Source organism: Tinamus guttatus, unplaced genomic scaffold, assembly GCF_059628265.1.
Source record: "Tinamus guttatus ecotype Peru unplaced genomic scaffold, ASM5962826v1 Tinamus_guttatus_pri_ptg000192l, whole genome shotgun sequence".
In the NCBI taxonomy this organism is placed as follows: domain Eukaryota; kingdom Metazoa; phylum Chordata; class Aves; order Tinamiformes; family Tinamidae; genus Tinamus; species Tinamus guttatus.
Genome location: NW_028288726.1, coordinates 244361 through 268557, shown reverse-complemented (window position 1 = coordinate 268557; position 24197 = coordinate 244361). Strand labels below are relative to the sequence as shown.

The window sequence follows — 24197 nt, the reverse complement described above, 5'->3', positions numbered from 1 at the left end:
GAGCAGGCAGTCCCTGTGTGCTGAAAGACAAGCAGATGGGGAAGATGATCAGCCTTGCTGAAGAAGGGGCAGGCAACTCAGGAAGAGCACAAGGATATGGCTAGGGTATGCAGGGAGGAAATCAGAAAGGCAAAAGCTTGGATGGAACTCGATCTGGCCACCGCTGTAAAAGACAACAAAAAATGTTTCTACAAATGCATTAACAAGAAGAGGAGAGCCAAGGAGAATCTACATCCTTTACTGAATGCATCGGGGAACATTGCCAGCAAGGATGAGGATAAGGCTGAGGTACTTAATGCCTTCTTTGCCTCATTCTTTAACACTCAGATCAGTTATCCTCAATGTACTTGCCCCCAGACCTGCAAGACACCTATGGAGAGCAGAAGAAACCCTCCATAATCCAGGAGGAAACAGTCAGTGACCTGCTACTCCACTTGGACACCCACAAGTCTATGGGGCCAGATGGGATCCACCCGAGGGTGCTGAGGGAGCTGGCGGAAGTGCTTGCCAAGCCGCTCTCCATCATCTATCAGAAGTCCTGGTCAACAGGGGAGGTCCCAGATGACTTGAGACTTGACAATGTGACATCCATTTACAAGAAGGGTCGGATGAAGGATCCATGGAACTACAGGCCTGTCAGCCTGACCTCAGTGCCTGGGAAGTTATGGAGCAGATCATCTTGAGGGCAATCACACAGCATGTGCAGGACAACCAGGGGATCAGGCCCAACCAACATGGGTTCATGCAAGGCAGGTCCTGTCTCACCAACCTGATCTCCTTCTGGAGAACTGGCTGGATGGCTGGGCCCAGAGAGTGGCAGTGAATGGCGTTAAATCCAGGTGGCAACCGGTCATGAATGGTGTTCCCCAGAGGTCGGTGTTGGGGCCAGTCCTCTTTAATATCTTTATGAAATATCTGGATGAGGGGATTGAGCACACCCTCAGCAAATTTGCAGATGACACCAAACTGAGAGGAAGAGTTGATCTGCTAGAGGGTAGGAAGGTTCTACAGACAGATCTGGACAGGCTGGATCAATGGGCTGAGACCAAGTGCTGGGTCCTGCACATCAGTCACAACCCCATGCAACGCTACAATCTTGGAGCAAAGTGGCTGGAGAGTTGCGCGGCAGAAAAGGATCTGGGGGTGTTGGTCAACAGCTGGCTGAACATGAGCCAGCCGTGTGCCCAGGTGGCCAAGAAGGCCAACGGCCTCCTGGCTTGTATCAGAAACAGTGTAGCCAGCAGGACTAGGGAAGTGATTGTTCTGCTTGTATTCAGCTCTGGTGAGGCCACGCCTCGAATACTGTGTTCTGTTTTGGGCCCCTCACTACAAGGAAGACATTGAGGTGCTGGAGCATGTCCAGAGAAGGGCAATGAAGCTGGTGAAGGGGCTGGAGCACAGACCTTATGAGGAGCGGCTGAGGGAGCTGGAGTTATGGAGTTATGGAGTTATTATTAAGGCACGTCTGGAAGGCAAGCTGGCAAGGGACGTTAAAAATAACAAAAAAAATTTCTTCAAATACATTAACAGCAAAAGGAAGATCAGGGAAAACGTCTGCTGGCGGACAGGATGGGCACCCTGGTTACAAATAACACAGAAAAAGCAGAGTTGCTCAATGCCTTCTTTGCTTCGGTGTTTACCAAGGGCAGCCCTTTAGAGCCCCAGGCCCTAGGGACAAGAGAAGAAGCGGGTGGAGAGGAAGACTTGCCCTGGGTAGAGGAAGATTGGGTCAGAGAGCACCTAAGGAACCTCGATACCCACAAATCCATGGGCCCTGATGGCATGCACCCCAGAGTGCTGCGGGAGCTGGCAGATGCCATAGCTAAGCCGCTCTCCATCATCTTTGAAAGATCCTGGAGAACGGGGGAGGTGCCGGAAGACTGGAAGAAGGCCAATGTCATGCCAGTCTTCAAAAAAGGCAAGAAGGAGGACCCAGGCAACTACAGGCCAGTCAGCCTCACCTCCGTCCCCGGAAAAGTGATGGAACGGCTCATACTGGCCGTTGTCTCCAGGCACATGGAGGACAAGAAGGTGCTCAAGAGTAGTCAGCATGGATTCACCAAGGGGAAATCTTGCCTGACTAACCTGATAGCCTTCTATGATGAAATGACCGGCTGGATAGACGAGGGGAGAGCGGTGGATGTCGTCTATCTCGACTTCACCAAGGCTTTTGACACCGTCCCTCACAACATCCTCCTGGGCAAGCTCCGGAAGTGTGGGATAGATGAGTGGACAGTGAGATGGATTAGGAACTGGCTGGATGGCAGGGCCCAGAGAGTGGTGATCAGCGGTGCAGAGTCTAGTTGGAGGCCTGTGGCTAGTGGGGTCCCCCAGGGGTCAGTCCTTGGTCCAGTCCTGTTCAATTTATTCATCAATGACCTGGATGAAGGCACAGAGTGCTCCCTCAGCAAGTTTGCTGATGACACGAAACTGGGAGGAGTAGCCGATACCCCAGAGGGCTGTGCTGCCATCCAGAGGGACCTGGACAGACTGGACAACTGGGCGGTGAAAAACCTCATGCAATTCAACAAGGCCAAGTGCAAGGTCCTGCACCTGGGGAGGAATAACCCCAGACACCAGTACAGGCTGGGGACTGACCTTGTGGAGAGCAGCTCTGCAGAGAAAGACCTGGGTGTCATGGTGGATGACAAGTTGACCATGAGGCAGCAGTGTGCCCTCGTGGCCAAAAAGGCCAATGGAATCCTGGGCTGCATTAAGAAGAGAGTCTCCAGCAGGTCGAGGGAGGTGATCCTGCCCCTCTACTCAGCCCTGGTGAGGCCGCATCTGGAGTATTGTGTCCAGTTCTGGGCTCCACAGTACAAGAGGGATGTGGAGCTGCTGGAGAGAGTCCAGCGCAGGGCTACAAGGATGATCAGGGGCCCGGAACATCTGCCCTATGAGGAGAGGCTGAGGGAGCTGGGCCTGTTCAGCCTGGAGAAGAGAAGGCTGAGAGGGGATCTAATCAGTGTATATAAATACGTCAAGGGAGGGAGTGCAGAGGACGGGGATGGTCTCTTTTCAGTGGTGGCCACTGATAGGACTAGAGGAAATGGCCGGAAACTGAAACATCAAAAATTCCATAGGAACTTAAGGAAAAATTTCTTAACAGTGAGGGTGACAGAGCACTGGAACAGGCTGCCCAGAGAGGTTGTGGAGTCTCCTTCTCTGGAGATCTTCAAAACCCCTTTGGACGCAGTCCTGTGCCACGTGCTCTAGGTGTCCCTGTGTATGCAGGGGGGTTGGACTAGATGATCTCTAGAGGTCCCTTCCAACCCTAAGCATTCTATGATTCTATGATTCTATGATTCTATTTAGTCTGGAGAAGAGGAGGCCCAGGGGAGACCTTATCGCTCTCTATAACTACCTGAAAGGAGGTTGTAGTGAGGTGGGGGTCGATCTCTTCTCCAGAATAACTACCAAAAATAGGACAAGAGGAAATGGCCTCAAGTTGTGCCAGAGGAGGTTCAGATTAGATATTAGAAAAAAATTCTACACAGAGAGTGGTGAAGCGTTGGAATAGACTGCCGAAGGCAGTGTTGGAGTCTCCATCTCTGGCAGCATTCAAGAAACGTGTAGATGAGGAACTTAGGGACATGGTTTAAGAGGCATGGTGTTGAAGGTTACAGTTGGAGTCAATGATCTAGAAGGTGTTTTCCAACCATAATGATTGTATGATCCTATGAAGGATTTAAGTAGAGAGATAAAACAAATCTACTATTTAGGCTTTATTAATGTTACCCATTGCCATGAAGTTGTAAAACTTCAACTCTTCTCATCTGACTGGAAACATCTCCCCTTTATATTCCAGTTTTAACCTGATTGAGGACCTTTCATAAAAAACATACGTGAATGAGAAGTCCGGTTATATTTAGCTAATTCTGGGACAAGTCATACTAGGTAGGAGTGGTGAGATAGAATAAAAAAAAATCAAATGGTTTATAAGGTCTGCAACATTTCACACGATGTTCTCTGTAAGTAGTAATCTAAATGATCTAACTTACTAATTAAATAGCCATCTGCATACAGTAAGTATGGTATGCAATGCATATTTAGCTCTACCAGTAGTTACATATACAAGAAACATATTGCTCTTAATGCTAAATCTGCCAAGAGCTTCATTCAGATCCACTAGTTGTCCTGCTTAGAATGCAATATAAGATCAAATAATAAAAGTTAACTTCATTAAACATTTATCTATGGAAATAACATTAAATAACTATGCTGTTCTTCTTAATATTCATTATTCTGTATTGTGTGCAAGACTGTGAATTGAAGTTCATTTTACCTGTTGATGTTTATATCAGCAGCTGTTTTGAGAATTTCAGCATTCATTCTATCAAGCAAGTAAATATTTACTGCTCTACTTCCCCTAAAGCAGCAATAGCTATTAAAGCGGTAACAAAGTAAATTTGGTATTTCTGCAGAAATGAATATATCTTGAATTTTCATCCCAGGAGTCACCCGACAGAAAGGCAGTAAAAGTGATTAAATACACTTTGGGGTAGATCTTCACATATATACACAACTTTGGAAAGCCTACTCTCTGCATGTTAAGAATCACAGTTGTTGATTTCAGCTCCTATCTAAATCTATTACAGCCACTGTAAACAAGAAGGAATTATAACTTGTTATTCCCATCCATCCATGTAAAAAAGACTAATGGGAAGCTTGTTCTCCCTAGTCTACTTATAAGGGCTTGCTGACTTTCAATCTGCTATACCAGAGAGGGTCCACAGAGAACAATAATGCTCAGCAGGTGCTGATCTGAGAGCTAATTTTATCTACCTCTCAGGTTGCTGAAGGTAGTACCTGAAATTTCCCTAATTGTCTTCCTCCCTTCTTAGCTTTTAAACTAAACCCACTTTATGGAATAAGCATTGAAGATAGAGTAAATATAACAACAGTTCATTCTTTCCAATAGAAGACCCCGAGAGTACAAGCAGTTGTCAGTGAGGAGTTTATATGCAGATCATATAGTATCTATACCTTGTAGTGCTTGCGCTGTAGAGGTATAAACCTTCATTTTGGGGGGATTTCAATCCACCATTGTTTTAAAGATGATTAAACAAACCCCAAAGAGTTATCATAGCAACCTTTGGTCTCCGTCGCATAATTTCAAAGTGATTGCTACATTTAATAACTAATATTATTCCATTGTGGAGTAATCTGCCCTGTAAAATATCAGGTCAACCCAATGTTTCTCTTCATATGAGTGGTAACTACTGGAACAATCACAAACAGTACATGTCTTATCTGGATTATCATAGTGGAGATCTAAATCACATATACAGTGCCCTTCAGCTCCTTTAGATATGCTGGAATGTACAGCCTGTTAGCAGTGGTTAATGTCCTTGGCTTGGGAATAGCTCACTCAAGAATTCTCTTAAAAGCTGGCACCTATATTCCTGAGCAATTTTTCTGTAGTCAAGATGTCTGTTGATCACTTGATATCTTTACATGGATTTGGGTTGTTTGTCCTGCTAGTTTTGTATGTAGTCAATGTTTTCACTGTTGTCCAGAATGATTTATAGCTTTGTAAAAACACTGTACAATACTTACTTAGAATAGACTTAACATTTCAAATATCTCATGTTATCAGCCTTTTAATTTTTTCCAGTGTTGTGCACTGGACATGTAGTGCAGATTATTTTTTTAAATAAATACAAAAAATAAACATCACTATTAAGGAAAAAAAAAAGCCTTTTGTATTCTTCAGGAACAGTGTGTAGTGAAAAAATATTCTTGGATAAATGGTTCCTTGAGATATTCTGCTATTCAATGGGCAGTTCCTGTTGTAATCGAAAAGTAAAAAGGAAGTCTTACACTTTCTTTGAAAGAGGTTGGACAGGCAGAAAATGACTATAAATTAATGTATTTATTGATAACTTTTTTTTTTCAGTGAGTGATACTAATTCTCCTATAAAAAAAAAGAAATCAAACTCTTAAAAAAATAATATATCAATTTAATGCCTTTTTTTTAAGAAGATATAGTTTCTAAAAGTGTCAGTAAAAGTGAACTTTGTTCGGAGTTTCTAATGATTTACTCTGTTCTGGTGCTCTAGAGATGGTCATTCAAAGTGAAGTAACTCTCTAGAAGAACCGTGTTAGATCTAAGCTATTGTTCCTGGTAGGCCAATGATTTATGGAATTATTTATAGTCAGTCTTCTGCTCTTTCAAGCTGACATTTTATTTTCATTTTCTAACAAAATGCAGTAAATAATTATGAGAAAGCAAGAGGAATCTGCCTAGATAATAGGACTTGAATATGCACTGTCAACATATTTTATAGAGATGGTGCCAAAAAATCCTTGAATGTGCACTGTCGTATCACTCTCAGATTCCCTGAAAATTTCTGGTTTCATTCTAGAAAGATATTCTGCAGTGCCCTCAACCCAGACATTCGCTCTTTCTCTGGAAAGCATTGCATTCCTGCATCTTACCTGCCTTTGTTAAAAAAAAAAAAAAAGTTAGGCAATGTGATAAAATAGATAATACATCCTGAGAACTTCTGCTTTCTTTTTCAAAAAAGCACTAGAAAGTGTGCAAATAACTAAAGGATAGGAAAAACAAACTCCTTGTATATTTTTAAAAAATGAACCTTTATATAATTGTAACTTTTTGTCACTTTTGGCCACTGTTTTTTATTAACATAGCAATTTATATTGATGAATTTCATCTCTGTTGGCAAACTGTTTGTGAAATAATATTAGAGTTCCCAGATTCATTCTCTGTTTGAACTATCAGTGAAATATCTGGAAAGTGCTTCCTTGGTTTTTGACTGTTTGAAAGCAACTTAATCTCTCTGACCAGAGAAAAAAAATCAACAGACCATTTTAGATTTTCTGATGAACAGAGTGGTGTATATCCAAATTCTTTTTTTGAAAATTAATTCTTGCACATATCAATTTGAAATTTAGATTTTGTAAAGAGTTTGCAACTAGCACTTGAAACTGCAGCTTCAATTAAGGCTTCAAGGAAAACTCACTTGAATGAATCTCACTAAAGAGAAGAAATCAAGGATAACTCCTATAATTCTTTTAGTATGTAGCTGAACAAATTCTTATAGCTTTTAAGGATCTGGGCAATTGCTGAGCAAGTGTATATAGTAGGCCAGGGGAGAAAACAGAGGAGAAGGGAAGCTGAAATGTGTCAATGTGTCATTGAACATGCGCTGTATTCGTCATATTCTTTTGTTTTGGTTCAACTGGTCTTTTTGTAATTTCTTACTAGGATATAAGAAATGCAAGTTGCAGTGAACATAAATTTATGTGGGCAGATAAACTGTGGTCTGTCATTCTCTCCTGGTCTTAGTTGATATCCAGATGGACACTTTATTCCCTGTTCACTCATATTTACACCTTTTACTCCATGGTCCTGGGAGAAAAAAGGCTAATTTAAGATAAAAGACTGGATGATTTGGGGCTGTTTAATCATTTACGAAGAAATCAAAACAAGCTCTCTTATGCGTTTTGGAGCTGGATTAAAGCCACTAAGGGCCATGGGTGTGCTGAGAAGTATTAGTCTAACCTGTGTAATGCACTATTCTCCTTGAAAATATCAGAGTAGTTTTGTATTTGGATATGCCTACTGAGACCACTGTGGGAAGCCTGTCACATGTTTGCTTCCTGTCCACAATATGAATGCGAATGTCAAAAGAATCATTATTAACTTACATAAATTGCTCCAGACTTGCACCTCAGAGTTTTTATTCCAAGAGGAGAGGGTCCTTAGAGAATGAAAAAACAGGAAAGAAAAGTAGTTGTCCTGAGAGAGTATTAGTTCATAACTGAGAGAGAATATTCTTGTTTTGGAGTACTTGTTATAAGCTCATTTGTTAAAGCTGCGGAAAATAATAGCTTTCCTTTGTTCTGATGTTGGCACCAAGCCAACAGTGCTCCAGCACTAGTGACATGATAGATGTGTATATACTCTTTTTACTTTGTCTCTATATAGTAACAGACTGCCAAAAGAAGACATCTCGCATCTGGGAGCTCAGCCACAAGCATAGGGAGGTTTGAGGACTATAGACCACCATCGGGAAAGAAAAATCTTTAAGAATAAATTATTTAACCAAAGGGTTCTCTTTTGTTGTATGAAAGGCAAGCTGAAATGTCTGGCCACATCGCTGAGAGGAAAGGAGTGGGCATACTCCAGTCCCAACATTTGCTCTTATTGCTAATGCTTTGGCACAAGTCCTCAATGTTGCTTTGTAGGCAACCACAACATTTATCTCCTTTCTTCCCCCTTTATCTCCTACTCCAGTCCAGTCAACATATGGTAGTGCAAGCATATCTCTGAACAATTCAGTCCATTCTTGAATTTCTCCGCTAATTTACTGTTTCAAGACACAAAAAGTTCAAATGCCAAAAGTTCAAAACTCCACCACCTCGCCTCCCTGGCCTGTCCTTCCTAAAAAGCACAAAGCCATCCACGGCCATGTTCCAGTCATGAGAGCTGTCCCACCATGTTTCAGTAATTGTGATGAGATCATGGCCCTGCATCCGCACACGCATCTCTACTTCCCCTTGTTTATTCCCCATGCTGTGTGCGTTTACATAGAGGCATTTGAGTTGGACTCCCAATGTGCCTCTCTTTCTAGCTGGGGCAGCTGGAACTTGACCATGCGGGCCTTCAGAAGTTCTCTTATTTTCCCATTTAGCCTCTTCAGGCTTAGGATGCCCTACACAGGCTATGGAGTTAGGCAGCTGTGATTGGCATGACGTGCCATCATCTACCCCATAACCTGCTTCCCCGATGATATCCCCCTCCCGCCTCAAATCTAGTTTAAAGCCCTCTCAATGAGCCCTACTAGCTCATGTCCCAGGGCTCTCTTCCCCCTTTGAGAAAGGTGGATCCCGTTAGATTCCATCATGCCTGCCGCTTTGTAAGGCTTACTGTTGCCGAAAAAAAACAAAGTTGTGGTGATGACACCAGCCACGGAGCCACGTGTTAATGTACCATATCCTCCTGTTTCTTTCTGTATTCCTGCCAGCACTAGGAAGAATGGAAGAGAATATGACCCGCGCGCCTGAGTTCCTGATCATCTGCCCCAATTCCCTAAAGTCCCTTTTGATCGCCCTCAGGCTGCATGTTGCCACTTCTTCTCCTCCCACATGTAGGATCAATGTATTATCAATGGACAATAGTTAGTGAGTCTAACCAGGCTGGGAAGTTTCCAGGTGACATCCTTAACCCGGGCCCCAGGAAGGCAGCAGACCTTTCTTAGGGGAGGGTCGTGCCTACATATCGGACCCTCTGTGCCCTGAATTGAGGAATCACCCACAATTATAACCCGCCTTTTCTCCCTCATGCCTCTGGTAACAATACACGGGGTTTGTCTTTCTGATTGTATTACTATTTTTGGAAGAGAGGGATTCTCGCCTACCCTGTCTACTGATTGCCCTTCCTCCTCCAGGGCCTTGTATCTATTGGCTAGGGGTACCGGATTGGATAAGATGGGAGAAGGTTTCTTTCTTTCCACTGCGAGCATGGGCTTTTATCCATACACTGTTGTGATGCTTTCTTCCCCCTTGTATTAGCTGGGGGATGGAGTCTGTAATCACTCCTTGCAGTGTGCTTCTTGGTGCTTGCCCCTTTTTCTCCCTCACTAATTTACAAATACTTCTTAGCCTTTCAACCTCCTCTTTTAGCTCAGCTACCACACTGAGCAGATCTTCCACATGCTCACACCTCACACAGCTGCTCTCCCCCAGGCTTTCCAAAGGAAGTGTCAGGCTATGGCACTCCTTGCAGCCTGACACCCGGACAGCCTCATGCTTTACCAGTTGTTCAGTCTGGGTGCCCATCTCCTTCTTAGTAAGTGCTGACGTGGCCCTCCGACGAGTAATTGCCATAGTGGATACACCAGGGAGCTCGCTGCTGCACGCCCTGCCTGAGCGAACTGCCATGCCATGCCCTAGCTGACACGCCACTCTGGCTGACATGCCGGCTCCTGGTCCTCCTGGTCGCTTGCGCTCCCTGGGGGCGGCTCTTGTAGGCACGGGGCTTGGGTCATCTAATCTGCTGACTCCTCCCCGCTGCATCAGCGCCTCCTGGGGCTAGGGATGACTTGCTCTCCCTGTTCTGGTGCTTGCACTTCACTATGCGGCTTCTGGATGCCGATTTAGCTCCTCTCGGAAGGGTCTCATGGCGTGAGCGTCCACTCCGGAGCTGTTACCTACAAGGAATGTCCTTCTCTGGACACGCTCCAGCACCTCCATGACTTCCTTGTCGTGAGGAGTCCAAAACTCAACACAATATTCGAGGTGCGGCCTCACCAGTGCTATGTACAGGAGGACAATCACTTCCCTAGTCCTGCTGGCTACACTGTTCCTGATACAAACCAGGATGTCATTGGCCTTCTTGGCCAGCTGGGCACACTGCTGGCTCATGTTCAGCCAGCTGTTGACCAAAACCCCCAGATCCTTTTCTGCCGTGCAGCTCTCCAGCCACTCTGTCCCAAGCCTGTAGCACTGCATGGGGTTGTTGTGACTGAAGTGCAGAACCCAGCACTTGGCCTTGTTGAACCTCATACAGTTGGTCTCAGCTGAGCGGAATACACAAGTTTGTGTCTTTACAAATAAGGGGGTTCCCCACATTCTTTGACTGATGAGCAGGACAAAGGAATATATGCAGGGGAGGAGACTGAGCGGAGCCATGAATGAGTGGGACAGAAGAGCATATGCAAAGAAGGAAATTGCTCCCCCTTCTTTGGCAAGGGGAACAAAGGAATAAGGTGACCTCAGGTGAGAACAGATGGAAGGAGGCAGGGAGTTTGGTGTAGGTGGGCTGAGAAGGCTGTAACTTTTGGCCAATGGGGAAAAGGAGAGGGCATACCTCAGTTGGGAAATTAGGATAAAAGGGGGGGCTGCATTCTCCAGCAATTTGAGAGACCCCACAGGGGTATGCCCCAGTAGACTCTCCCTTTATTCAAATAAATTTTTAGGACTCCTCTGTCTCCTTTTTAGACATTCAGTTCTTGACAGTGAGATTTTCCACACACAGCCCATCGATCCAGCCTGTCCAGATCTGTCTGTAGAGCCTTCCTACCCTCAAGCAGATCAACTCTTCCTCCCAGCTTGGTGTCTGCAGCATATGAAATTCACTGACTTCGGCGGGGGTGAAACCAAAGACCTTTATTTAGAGTTAAACGCCACTTATATAGCTTCTGACCCCAGAGACAGCCCCGGCCCTGCCCGGCAGCACGCAAAGCCCAGCAACCCAACCAACCAATCAACCAGATGATCACATGCAAGGTCGTCCAATGAGCTTCTTGATCATGAGCTGGCCATGTGGCTGCAGCTCCCCGCCTCTTCTGCTCAGCCCCCCATCTGCCGAGGAGACACTCCCTGTTCCTGACCCCAGGCCGACCCCCACATCTCCCCCTTCCTTATTTAGTTTATTGATCGATCAATTAACCATTGTATGCATGATAACAGATAAGGTAGACAAATTAACAACAAGCAAAATACAATTAACCCAATAATAAAAACTTTACAATTTGCATTGTCCAAAGCCCAAACTGTCTTAACCAAGAAAATAAACATGTTTGAAAGGGATCGTCTGGTGTTGACATGGCTAGACAAAGGGTTGTCTGATTTGTCCAAAAGACCCTTCTCCTTCTCAGACACCTGTGCTATCATCTTTCAGTGAAAGGAGGCAGTATGGCAAAGACAAAGTATTCTAGCAGCTCTTGCCTAGAGGAAACCTCCCTGGTATTTATGAAACAGATGCCTGAGAAGATGCACTGTAGGCTTGCGCAAGTTTAACCACATCTGTCTGTGGCAATAGACAACACTATCTGCTTCTGCTCACCAGTTAGAAAGGCAAAGGTGAAGGAATATTTCCCAGGATAGAAGTTACCGACTCAGGAAGGGCCACCTAATCTAATAGAGATGCAGAAGAATGCTACTTTTTTCTCACTGCACTTTGATGTGCACAAAGCTGGTTCATGCTCATAGATGTGTGATGCTGGTCAGCTGAAAACGAACATGCATGCTGACATTGAATGGCTTTGTTTATACCTTGACAACTCCATATTTCTTCCTCTCTTTAAGCTCCCACCCTTCACTAAGGACAAAAGTTGTCTTTCAACCCATGTCAACATCAGCACACAGACCTATTACAAACAATGCACTCCTAACACATTATCTATTGAGCAATTAAAAACAGTATAACAATGCAGATTGGCAAAGGAAAACCAAGAGTGCGTTATCAAGCTTGGCATTTGCCAAGATCTGAAATCTTGCCTTTGCAAACTTTGGGGCTTTCAATGACTGCATATAAATATTGTCTGGCCTGACTTTTTGGCGTGTTGGGCTGTCCTCACAACAGCTAAGGGCCAAAAAAGATCCATTATGCTGGGCAGCCAATTAGATATGCTGTTTTCACATTTGAGTCCCTTGGCTGTGGACAAAAATCTCCTAAGAATCACTTGCATAAAAACTACAAAACAGAAATGCTCAAGCCATTCAGAAACTTCCTTTTCCACAAGCATTTAGAGAAAGTAAACAATAAAAAGGAAATGCTAAAAAGCCACTACATTCTAACACAGTTGCCTTTCCCAGTCTGCCATGGTCAAGTCAATCCTTACTCAAATATTGCACTGTACCAGGAACCAGAATCAAGACTGCAGTGAAAGGAACATTACTGTGCCCATTAAAAGGATATATACCTTTGCTGATCAGCTTGTTTACCTGGGTCATCATTATGCCAACACCTCAATCATTTAATATTTTTCCCCAATAATACAGAGGAAAACAGCAGAGGAAATTATTTTTAACATTGCCTATATGTTTCTTGACTGTTTGACCCAGTTTGGGACAAAGGCTCCACAGCTGCTGAGGATAGTCATGGCCATACACATCAGGAAGGGACCCATCTTGGTTTCCCGTCTGTTAAAATACAAGCATAACCTCTTCCCCAAGTTACTAAGTCTTCTGGACCTTTCCACTTCCCCATAACTAGATCTTTTATCGTAACTTGGCTGTAAATTTTCCGATCGTTGGCCAAAGTGTTGAGTAATTTGGCTCTCACCTGCTATATTACGATTTAAAAAATTAAGTACATATAAAGCTTTATCCAATCTTTCTTGGGGGCCATCTCCTTGAGCTCCCCCTTTCTGTTTAATTAACATATTTTTAGGGTCTGGTGCATGCGCTCAATAATTGCCTGTCCAGTAGGAGAATGAGGAATACCAAAGATATGTTGAACGTCCCATTGTTTAAGGGAGTCCTGGGTTTGCATAGCAACATATGCAGGCCCATTGTCTGTTTTTATAGTTTTTGGAACACCCATGGCCGCAAAACATCTCAACCAGTGCTTACACAGATCCTGACTTTTCTAATAAAGTAGGGATTGGCTCGGCTTTAACTAAGTCCATACATTTCTTCCGCTTCTGCTTTTTCTACTTCAGCTTCTTTTTCTGCTGCTGCTCCTGCTTCTTCTTCTTTGTCTTTGCCTTTTTCTTCTTCTTCTTGTCTTTTTCTTCTGCTTCTTCTGCTTTTCTTTGTCTTTTTCTCCTTCTTTTTGTGCTTCTTCTTCTGTTTCTTCTACTGCTGCTTTTGCTTCTCCCCTAAACATTTCCCAGCCATCTGACTCTCGATCCCCTTTTGTAACCCCATTATGTAGGTCTAGGGGGTACAAATCGGGTTCCTTCTCCAGGTCCACCTGCCCCCTTCTCCTGCCCCCTTGCTCGACTTCTTTCTTCTAGGAATGCACCAATCCTGAGCTTGGAGGAAGTGGTACTTGAATATTAGCCAACTCTCCTGGACCCCCTTTCCTTTTAGGACCCTGGCCCAGGGAATTCCTCCAAGGAGCTCCCTGAAGAGGTCAAAGGTAGCTCTCTTGAAATCCAGAGTTCCAATCCTACTTCTTGCCCAGCTTCCTCCTCACAGGATCGTGAATTCCATCATCTCGTGGTCAGGTCTTCTTCCTGCTCCATTCCTGGTTTGGCTGGGCTACGCTGCCAGGTTCGGTCTTCGTGAGCCTCCTCAATCTTTAAGCCCCACGTTGGGCACCGTTTGCAGCATATGAAATTCACGGACTTGGGCGGGGGTGAAATCGAAGGCCTTTATTTAGAGTTAAATGCCACTTATATAGCTTCCGACCCTGGAGATAGCCCCGGTCCTGCCCGGCAGCACGCAAAGCCCAGCAACCCAACCAACCAAAAGATCACACGCAAGGCCATCCAATGAGCTTATTGATCATGAGCTGGCCATGTGACTGCAGCTCCCCACCTCTCCTGCTCAGCCCCCCATCTGCCGAGGAGACACTCCCCGTCACTGACCCCAGGCTGACTCCCACAGGTGTCATCTGCAAATTTACTGAGGGTGCACTACATCCCCTCATCCAGATCGTCAATAAAGATATTAAAGAGGACGGGCACCAACACTGACCTCTGGGGAACACCACTCATGACCGGTCACTAGCTGGATTTAACTCCATTCACCACCACTCCCTGGGCCCGGCCATCCAGCCAGTTCTTCACCCAGCGAAGAGTACACCTGTCCACGCCATGAGCTGCCAGCTTCTCCAGGAGAAGGCAGTGGGAGACTGTGTCAAAGGCCTTATTGAAGTCTAAGTAGACCACATCCACAGCCTTTCCCTCATCCACTAGGCGGGTCACCTGGTCATAGAAGGAGATCAGGTTGGTGAGGCAGGACCTGCCTTTCATGAACCCATGTTGGCTGGGCCTGATCTCCTGGTTGTCCCGCACATGCTGTGTATTCACCCTCAAGATGATCTGCTCCATAACTTTCCCAGGCACCGAGGTTAGGCTGACAGGCCTGTAGTTCCCCGGATCCTCCATCCGACACTTCTTGTAGATGGGCGTCTCATTGGCAAGTCTCCAGTCATCTGGGACCTCCCCTGTTGACCAGGACTTCTGATAGATGATGGAGAGGGGCTTGGCGAGCACTTCTGCCAGCTCCCTCAGAACCCTTGGGTGGATCCCATCTGACCCCATAGACTTGTGGGTGTACAAGTGGAGTAGCAGGTCACTGACTGTTTCCTCCTGGATTGCAGCATATGATGCGCATGGACTCCAGTATAATGAACCAGAGACATTTTATTAAGCATCAGATACAACTTATATATTGTACTAAACTGGATACAATTCCTTATTTGCAAAAGCATGAAGCACAGTTACTAAATAAGAGGAGGGTCCCTTCTACATATCAGACCCTCTGTTCCCTTTATTTTATGATAGGCTTGTCCTTGTATCAGAGGCTTTTGTGAGCACCATCAACTGACTTCTTCATTAAGATCACCACAGAAGAGTATTTTCTATGGATGTGTAACATAGGTCTTCTGGAAACTGAAATATACTCAAAGTCCCAAACTTCATGCAAACTAATAGTTATCACGCAGGTATTTTTAGTCTCTGAAATATAGGATGCCTTTGAACTAAGAGGTTGAGGGAATTACTAATAAGATACAGACCTTTAAACTTTGAACATCAAGTCTTTGTTCCTCTAACTTTATCTGTCATTTCATGTCTCACTTTCCAATTTTTAGATTCTCAAGAGCACAAATCAGTATTTAGAGCTTTCTAACTTGATTAGCTAGCATCCATAAGTAAACAATGATGTTGATACAAGAAACATCATGGGTATGAACAGAAATCCTGAGGTAACTTTCCAAAATTGAGAGAATGGGGGTAAATAGAATAGTAAAAATTTAAGACCAGGAAGTTCTGGAAGCTTTGTCTGTATTGGGCAGGGTGGTGGCGAGGAGGTAGTCTGTAAGAGAATTTATCTGTAGCAAACCTCCTTTAGGTCCCTGTGATATTTTTACTGAAACTATCTAGAGTTAATCAGGCTTAACACGAGGCTGCAATTAGCAGTCTACATCCCTGTGATTCACACCCCAAAAGGGAGGATGTCAAGACTCTTGAGATAAGGCCTGCCTGGGTACCAGGACTCTCCCTGCCCAGACCTGGAGAGACAAAAGCCTTTACTCATCCCTGGAATAATGCTAATTGTTGCCATCTGGACTATCTCCTCCTTGTCAGAACCTCGAGAGACAACATCGATTTCTTTGTTCAGGGTCCCTCTTTGGGGGCACCCAGCTCAAGCTGTAACTACTGTGTGTGTCATTAATATTTATTTCACTCTGATTTGACTTCAAACTTCTTCCTCAGCAGGAAACTGGAGGCAGACCCTGTTATGGTGGCTGGTGAGCCTAAGTTGTTAACATAAGAGAAGTTTCTATTAGTGGCTATGTACTTACTTCAACTAAAGACTACAAGTAGCAAGAAACCAAGTTGATGGCCTGGAAACTCATCTCAGATTAAAAAGTACCCAGTAATTCTCATTCTCATGACCTTTTGAGCTAAGCATACAAGAAATCTGCCAGCAGGGACAGCAGTGGGTAGGCAACCAACTCCAAGTCTCCTTGTTTGCAGTACAAATACAGCTAGAGGAACAGGCAAGCCAGAGCAATAGGAGCTTAGCCAAAGTCTGGATTTGGCCATGCCCTACACAGACAGCACTAAATACTAAAACAATGCCTCACGGTATTTTTCTCAGTGAGATATTAATTTTGTACTTCACCACTTACCATCACTGACAATATACAAAAACAAAGAAAAGAACAGACATCTACAAAACAGATGTGATGCATGCAAAATAAATGTTGGCAGTGTTTGTTTCTTTTAATCCACTCCTCTCCATACTCATATGCCACCCTTTAGTTTAAAGCAATTTTTAAGCAGTCTTGTGTACTGGCACTGTGACCCTAATTGCAATTCAGGCATGTACTGTTTTTTATGTTTTTTTTATTCAATCACTTGCACTAAAGGATTCAAAAAAAAAAAAAAACCTATGCTCTTAATTCTTAGGTAGAGACAGGGGAACTAAGAATTGCTGCAGGAGATATTTTCTATCACTAGGTTTCCATTTTGCCACACCCTCTAAACCACTTGAGCAACTACATGGGTTTTAAAGTACACAGTCTTATGAATGAAGCCCTCATGGAAAATGCCATCTCAGCTGGGCTGTGATAACAGGTTTTAAGAGACTGTTTTGGATTGTGTTTGTCTCAACATTGTTGCCATACCATTTAGGACTTCTTGACCTCGGCATCCTGTCTCTGGGAAGACTATGATATGAGCTCGAGGTATCTTATCTCCATACAATTTACGACTTCTTGGTCTTGGCATCCTGCCTCTGGGAAGACTGTGATATCAGCTCCAGGTGTTTTATCTACTTCTTGGCCTTGGCATCCTGTCTCTGGGAAGATCAGCTTGAGACCCGAACAATGTTCAGCAGCGCCTACCAGGCCATGCTTACACTCGAGTCGGGTAAAGAGGAGCACCAGAGCACGCAGCACGTACGAAAGTGGGTGGACTCTTCAAGAACTGGGACATAAAAAGGACTGTGTATTCCTCCTGTGTGTGCAGCTTCTTTCCCTGAACTCTCCTTCAAGAGATCATCACCTGCACCGGGGCGGAGCCAACGAAACCTAGCTGGACTGGTGGTGGTGGTAACTAATCTTGCTGCATCTCTCCCGCTTTCTTGCTTATCTTTCTTTTTCCCTTCTTCTTCTCTCTGTCCTATTGCGCTTATGAGAATAAAGCTTACAAGGTTGTATGGCATTTGACCCTGTTTGTGTCTTAATCTCGTTCTTGGGATCATATCAAAACCTCCCCCAACAGTGGATCGGAACACAGGTATAAAAGGGAACAACTGGGTAAAGCAGAAGCCAACAACTTATGGACAGTGGCCAAATCCTCTAGGCCAAGTGAGCCATATCTAGTGAGTACAAGTTAACCTGCTGGTATCATTCACAATGTACCCCAACTCCTGGAAGAAAGTCTCCTCCACTGGGAATCTGTAGAGTTGACCCATTTTTTTATGGCACGTACTTTTGAAATTTCCCCCTCAAGCTTAGATTAACAATTCACTTCACGTAGACCAGAAATGACATACAGCATGGAGGCAACACACTCAGAGTCACAACCATCCTATGTGTCAGCATCCGAGCCATCACTAGGGTTATGAGACATCCAGTCTCCCTTGCATTGTTTAAACAAAGATATCAGAACATGGACTTCAAAACTGATGAATTAAACCTAGCTTCAAAAGGTAAAATCAATTATTAAGCATTGGCAAATGTATGTCATTTTGAAGCACAGGAATTTTTTTTTTTTTTACCTAAGGCCACTGTTTTATTTTTAGAAAATGGGTCAAAATCTCTGCTAAAGCAAGTGGGCAAAATGCTGACATCTACAAAGCTTGCTCGTTTACATTAAAAAAAAAAAAAAAAAAAACACCTCTGTGTCCTTCCCGGGCTTAATATTGTTAGAAGTGGCAAGGATTTACTTGAAAACACTCAAAACACGTTCAGCATCTTCACTTAAAGCCACATTGCAACAGTCAGGGCTGCAGTAAGTGCCTATAACGAAGGTGGATGTCATATAACTAAGGAACCGGCACGTTGCAGCACTGAATCACAAAGTCTGAGTGAAGAAGCTGGTGATACAGAGGATGATACAACATCCGCGGAATACCCCCAATCAGTCGCTTCTGCTCCGGTGGCTCCAGTTACCTAAAGGTTATCTATCTCACTTGGCCGAGGCCGCCGCACTCAAAGTGGGAGCTTTCGGGAGCACGGCTCGGCGCTGCCGTTGTCAGCCCAGGGTGGTTCCGCCGTACGCGCACGCCCCGCCCCGGCGGCGCTGCGAGGAGGCGGGGGAAGGAGGAAGGGAAAAACCGGAGGTGAGGAAGGAAAAAAAAGGAAAAGTGGGCTTGCATCACCCGCGGCGCGCAGAGTTCACCCGAGGACAGGCCCGGCCCCTCCCACCGGCCCCGCCGCTGACCTGTATGCACCCGGTAGTGGGCTTTGAGGTGCGAGGACTTGCCGTAGACCTTGCCGCAGCCTCTGTAGGGACATTTGTGCCGCTTGTCCGCCGCCAGCTTGCCCTTGGGGGAGGCGGCAGCGGCGCCGCGGAGGCGCGGGGGCTGCCCCGGCGCCGGACTGCGCGCCGGGCTGGAGCCAGGCTCCGTGGTCACGTCGCTGTCGGAGCCCATGTCCTCGTCGGGACTCTCCACGCTGTCGCTGCAGACGGAGGGGGCGGGTAGCGGCGAGTACTTGTTCAGCTCCAGCAGGCTCTTGGCGATGGCCACCAGAGTGCAGTAGTCCTTCCAAGCATCGCGGGGGTCGCGCAGCTCCTTGCCCACCTCCCCTTCGCCCGGGACTTTGAGCCGTGACGTCTCGGATACGGCCGAGCGGTTGGAGATGGACACCAAACACTGGGCAGCCAGGAAGTCCATGTAGGCGACGGCTGACATGGTGAGGGCGCCCCGCCGCCACCGAGCGCGGCACCCCGCTCCGCGCCACCAGCTGCGCCCCGCCGAGCCCCCGGGCGGCGTGGGGCGCCTCAGTGCGCGACGACGGGTCCGACCGCGCTACCGCGCTGGGCGCCGCTATCCATGATCCGTTCCCGGGCCTCGTAGAGCTGTCACCACTTCAAGTGGGGGGAGTTAGAGAAGAAAATGGGGTGGAAAAAATAAAATCAGGGAGCATCGCCCGGGGCAGATCTTTCACCCCCTGCCCCTCCAGAGGCGAAGGGAGAGGTGACACTCAGCAGGCGGGGCAGCGCCGGGGGGCGGTGCACCTTGCCAGGCGCCGACCGTGCGGCAGGGCCGGCTCTGGCGGTGGCGGATGCTGAGGTACGGCCGCCGGCGGGGAGGAGGCTGGAGCCGCTAGGCGCACCACCTGCCGCGCCGCTGGGCGCCCCGCGCCGCGCTCGCCGCCCGCGAGTTCCTGCTCAATAATAGTTTTGCCGAATCCCATTACGTCAAATTCGGAGCACCCCCCCCCCCCGCCCCCCGCCCCCCCCCTCCCCGATTGGTTAGCGGGCAGAGTGAAACGGGTCTGTTTACCTTCTCCCCCTTCCACTCGGAAGGGCCTTTTTGCAGGGGGTGGGAGGTGTCCAGCGTGTAACCGTCTGTCCAATCCTCGCACTCCCTTCCTATGCCGCGTGCTACTCCGGGCGCCTCGCCGCGTCCGCTTAAACGGGCGACTGCGCGGGAGGTGTGGGAGAGAGTGAAGCGAGCGGAGCGGGGGGAGGGGGTGAGGGAGTTAGGTTCTCCCTCGCGGCTCCCCTCCATAGCCTTCCCGAGGCTCGCGTAACACACTCGTCCTGCACCCTCGGTCAGAAGGCGGCGGGGGCGGCGGGCAAGGGCCGGGGGTGCCCCGCGCGGGGCGGCCGCGCAGCGCCGAGGGAGTTAAGTGCCTCTCTGGAAGCCCTACAGTCCCAGCAACCGTCTGGCCAATGAAAAGTAAGTCGGCTGATGTCACTGGCAAAGGCTCGGCCAATCAGCGCCGCGTTCCGAGAGGTGTGCAGCACTTGTAAAACGGGCGGGCCACCCCGTCCCCAACCGCCCTTACAAGGGGGCCCGGTCCTACCCGACGCGACCTGACGCAGGGGTGGGGGGCGCCAAGGAGCTCAGACGGTGCCCCGAAGCCTTTGGTTGGCTCTGCCATAGGTGCAGCACTGGATAGATACCTACCACCTCTTTAGGGCATCGTGCTTCGACTTTGCCTGAGGCACCCAGAGCTACTCCAGTGATACACCGGCATTAATTGGTCGAAATGTCATTTTTCTCCCCATGTTCAAAGCATCTGAAAGTTGTTTACTGACATAAGAGCTTAGAATCATAGAATCATTATGGTTGGAAAAGAGCTTTGAGATCATAAAGTTCAACCATAAACTATTCAAGACCATGCCTGTTAAACCGTGTCCTCAAGTGCCTCCTTTACACGTTTCTTGAACAATGCCAGAGACGGCGACTCCACCACTTCCCTGGGCAGCCTGTTCCAATGCTTCACCACTCTTTCCATGTAGAAATTCTTCCTAATGTCTAACCTGAACCTTGCCTGGCGCAACTTGAGGCCATTTCCTCTTGTCCTATTTTTGGTAGTTATTCTGGAGAAGAGATCAACACCTGCCTCACTACAACCTCCTTTCAGGTAGTTGTAGAGAGCAATAAGGTCACCTCTGAGCCTCCTCTTCTACAGACTAAATAATCCCAACTCCCTCAGCCGCTCCTCAAAGGTCTGTGCTCCAGCCTCTTCACCAGCTTCATTGTCACAGAATCACAGAATCACAGAATGTTTAAGGTTGGAAGGGACCTCTAGAGATCATCTAGTTCAACCCCCCTGCTCCAGCAGGGACACGGAGAGCACGTGGCACAGGGTGGCATCCAGGCGGGTGTAGGAGAAAGGGAGACTGCTGACACCAGTTGGTCATCAACAAGACTCGTTTATTAGTCGTTTTAGCTTGCTTCTTATACATTTTGGTTGTTTACTCGACCGGTATTTTGGTTGTTTATTCGAAAGATAACTTCTGTCTGGCCAGCCCAGATTACGGTAGATAAGCAAGCAGCTTCTTCATTCTTCCGGTATCAAACCGGTTCCTGTTTGCCTTTGTTTTGTGCAGCTGCATCAACTTCTTTATCTCAAGGAAACTCTGTCCTTTGTCTTACTTAAGCCCTCCGTATCAGCTCTGCCTGGCTATGTCCTTTTTCCATTAACCAGGTTTGAACAATGCTCTCTACACTTCCCCCGTTTTCTTTTTGGGCTACTAAGCTTGTATTCCACTCTTGATTAACTATTCGCGTAAGCATGTTTTGCAAGCATTTAAAGATACATGGTACAAGAAGCAAAATTGCAATAAACACAATCCCTATGGTAATTAAGTGTTGCACAATTGATGTTAGCCATGGGCCCAAACCGAGACCTTTTATCCAGTTGTCAAGGCCGAATCCTGTATCGTGCTGTAAATGTGTAGTCAATTCATGCAATTGTTCCAATTGCTTATGTATGGAATTTGAATGATCAGAAAGGTTCATACAGCACATTCCCTCTAGTTCCTTGCAACCATGACCGTGTGCTAATAATAGGACTTAGTCAGTCCTCTCTGCTGATATATATTATACAATAAAGATCTAAAGACTACACATACAAACAGCAAAAACATAGTTTCTGTCGAGTGGCACGACCTCACGTAGCTGTGCACTTCACTAGTGAGTTCCACTGTCTCAATTGCCAAAGCCGATCCTTGTCGCCAATTAGGTGCGAATGGGCTTGGGATTTGGCAATAATCACCCAAAACAATGTGGCTACTGCGAACCTCTATTCAGGTGAAAGCACCTTTAATAAGCAATCCCATTATGACTCTACAGATCATACAAATTTCCTCCTTTCAACCATACCTCGTGTCAGCATCATTATACAAAGGACACAACACATAATACAGACGAACATAGCAAACAGAAATAATAGCCCTAATAACGGTTTCTGTCCTCACTTAAAGCATTACAATTCTTCAACCCCCACTTTAAAAGACAGATCAAATTCCCCTGCACCTCCCCCCTGGTTGTTGTCAAGCCCTCAGCAACGTAAGTTTCCTTGATCTCATTCGCCTTCTCTTCCCCAGCCCCCCTTTCTCCTTTTTTTTTTTTTTTTTCCAAGGCGATCTAACAAGTCCTGGACGTAGCCGGGCCGTTCTTCAGGTGCCACGGGGCGGGGTCCGGAAGCGGGGGCGCAGACGTTGTAGGCGCCGCAGGTGCAGGCACAGAGGCAGGCACGGGCGGGGGGGTTAGCGATGGATCTCCAAACACCAGCGGTTTTCGGTGGCGTGGCGGTCCCGGTCCTGAAGTGCTTGCAAAGGCTGCCGTGACTCCGGCGGCCACTTTGCTTTTTGCTTTCACATCGGATTTGAATACTAGGTGGGGCTCGGCTTTGAACCCATTCTCTCTGCACCAGATCAAAAGCTTGCAGAGGGCCTGTTCATCAGTAGCTTGCTCTAGGGATTGCACGAGCCTATTCACCAAATTTCCGTAGGACTTCCACAATCCCTGCTTCACCATGGTAAATGATGGGGCCTTTCGTTCTGACAGCACTAAAAACAGCGCCTGCTGCGCGACATTTTGCCACGCGTCCTTTCTCTCCCTTACTCTTTCTTTGATCAAATCCCCGTCACTGCCCTCCCAAGGGTCCGTTATTGAGGCTGAAGACTGGGGGTCCCCCGATTGCTCCTTTTGCTGCGGCTCTTCTGGAGGGGCAGCGCTAGTTTCAGGTGGCGGTGGTGCCGTAGGTAGCATTACTCTAGTCACGGAAGGAGCTCGTGGCTGATAGCCCCCCTCCGGGTACTGCAAATTTTTCTTATGAGCTTCAATCGCCTGATCTGCGGCCTTTTTCTCTGCCACCCGTTGTAGTAGAGTATTGTGTACCACCCTCCACAGCTTCCCCATCTTCCTAGCTGTCTTATCATCATCTATAGTTGCTTCCCATAACTTATCACCCAATTTTCGCCACTCCGATAATTCATGCACTGTATGTGGGACAATAAAGCAACCTTTCGCATACCCCCATGCTAACATCCCTGGTAATTCTTTCTTTAAGTCAATTCCCTGCACATTATGCTGCTGTAAGGTACGAATAAATAATTCATATGCCACTTGCCTATCCATTTATATCGTCGGCGCCGTTGCAGCTCTCCAGGCTTCGGTGGCACGTATGGCCCAAAATCACCTATATGATCTTCAGGGGTGCCGTCTTTCCAGCGTTTGCTCGGCGGACTTCGCACCGTCCCGGCTGCAGGGGACCCAACTCCTACTTTCTCCACCGTGGTGCGTCCTCCCCCGCTTTCTTTTCAGTCCGGGAGGATTTCAGTCCTTTGCTGTATCACGTCGGGGTCACCATTTGTAGGAGAAAGGGAGACTGCTGACACCAGTTGGTCATCAACAAGACTCGTTTATTAGTCGTTTTAGCTTGCTTCTTATACATTTTGGTTGTTTACTCGACCAGTATTTTGGTTGTTTATTCGACGGTAACTTCTGTCTGGCCAGCCCAGATTACGGTAGATAAGCAAGATACAGGCGGGTTTTGAAGATCTCCAGAGAAGGAGACTCCACAACCTCTCTGGGCAGCCTGTTCCAGGGCTCTGTCACCCTCACAGCAAAGAAGTTATTCCTCATATGGAGATTAAACTTCCTATGTTTCAACTTACACCCATTACCCCTCGTCCTGTCACCGGCCACCACAGAGAAGAGCCTGGCTGCATCCTCCCTACAATCACCCCTCAGGTACTTGAACATGTTAATCAAATCTCCTCTCAGTCTTCTCTTCTCCAGACTAAACAGGCCCAGCTCACCTAGTCTTTCCTCATACGACAAATGCTCCAGTC

The 24197-nt window shown here is 46.7% G+C and overlaps 1 protein-coding gene across 1 annotated transcript in view; it reads right to left on the bottom strand.

Moving 5' to 3' along the window:
• The window catches only part of LOC148594862 (Krueppel-like factor 9), a 54210-nt gene extending 34917 nt beyond the window's left edge, over nt 1–19293 (bottom strand). Inside the window, exon 1 of the mRNA XM_088523507.1 lies at nt 18822–19293. Within this exon, the coding sequence (XP_088379633.1) occupies nt 18822–19293 (472 nt within the window). The remainder of the gene's footprint in view (nt 1–18821) is intronic.
• Between the last annotated feature and the right edge of the window lie 4904 nt (nt 19294–24197).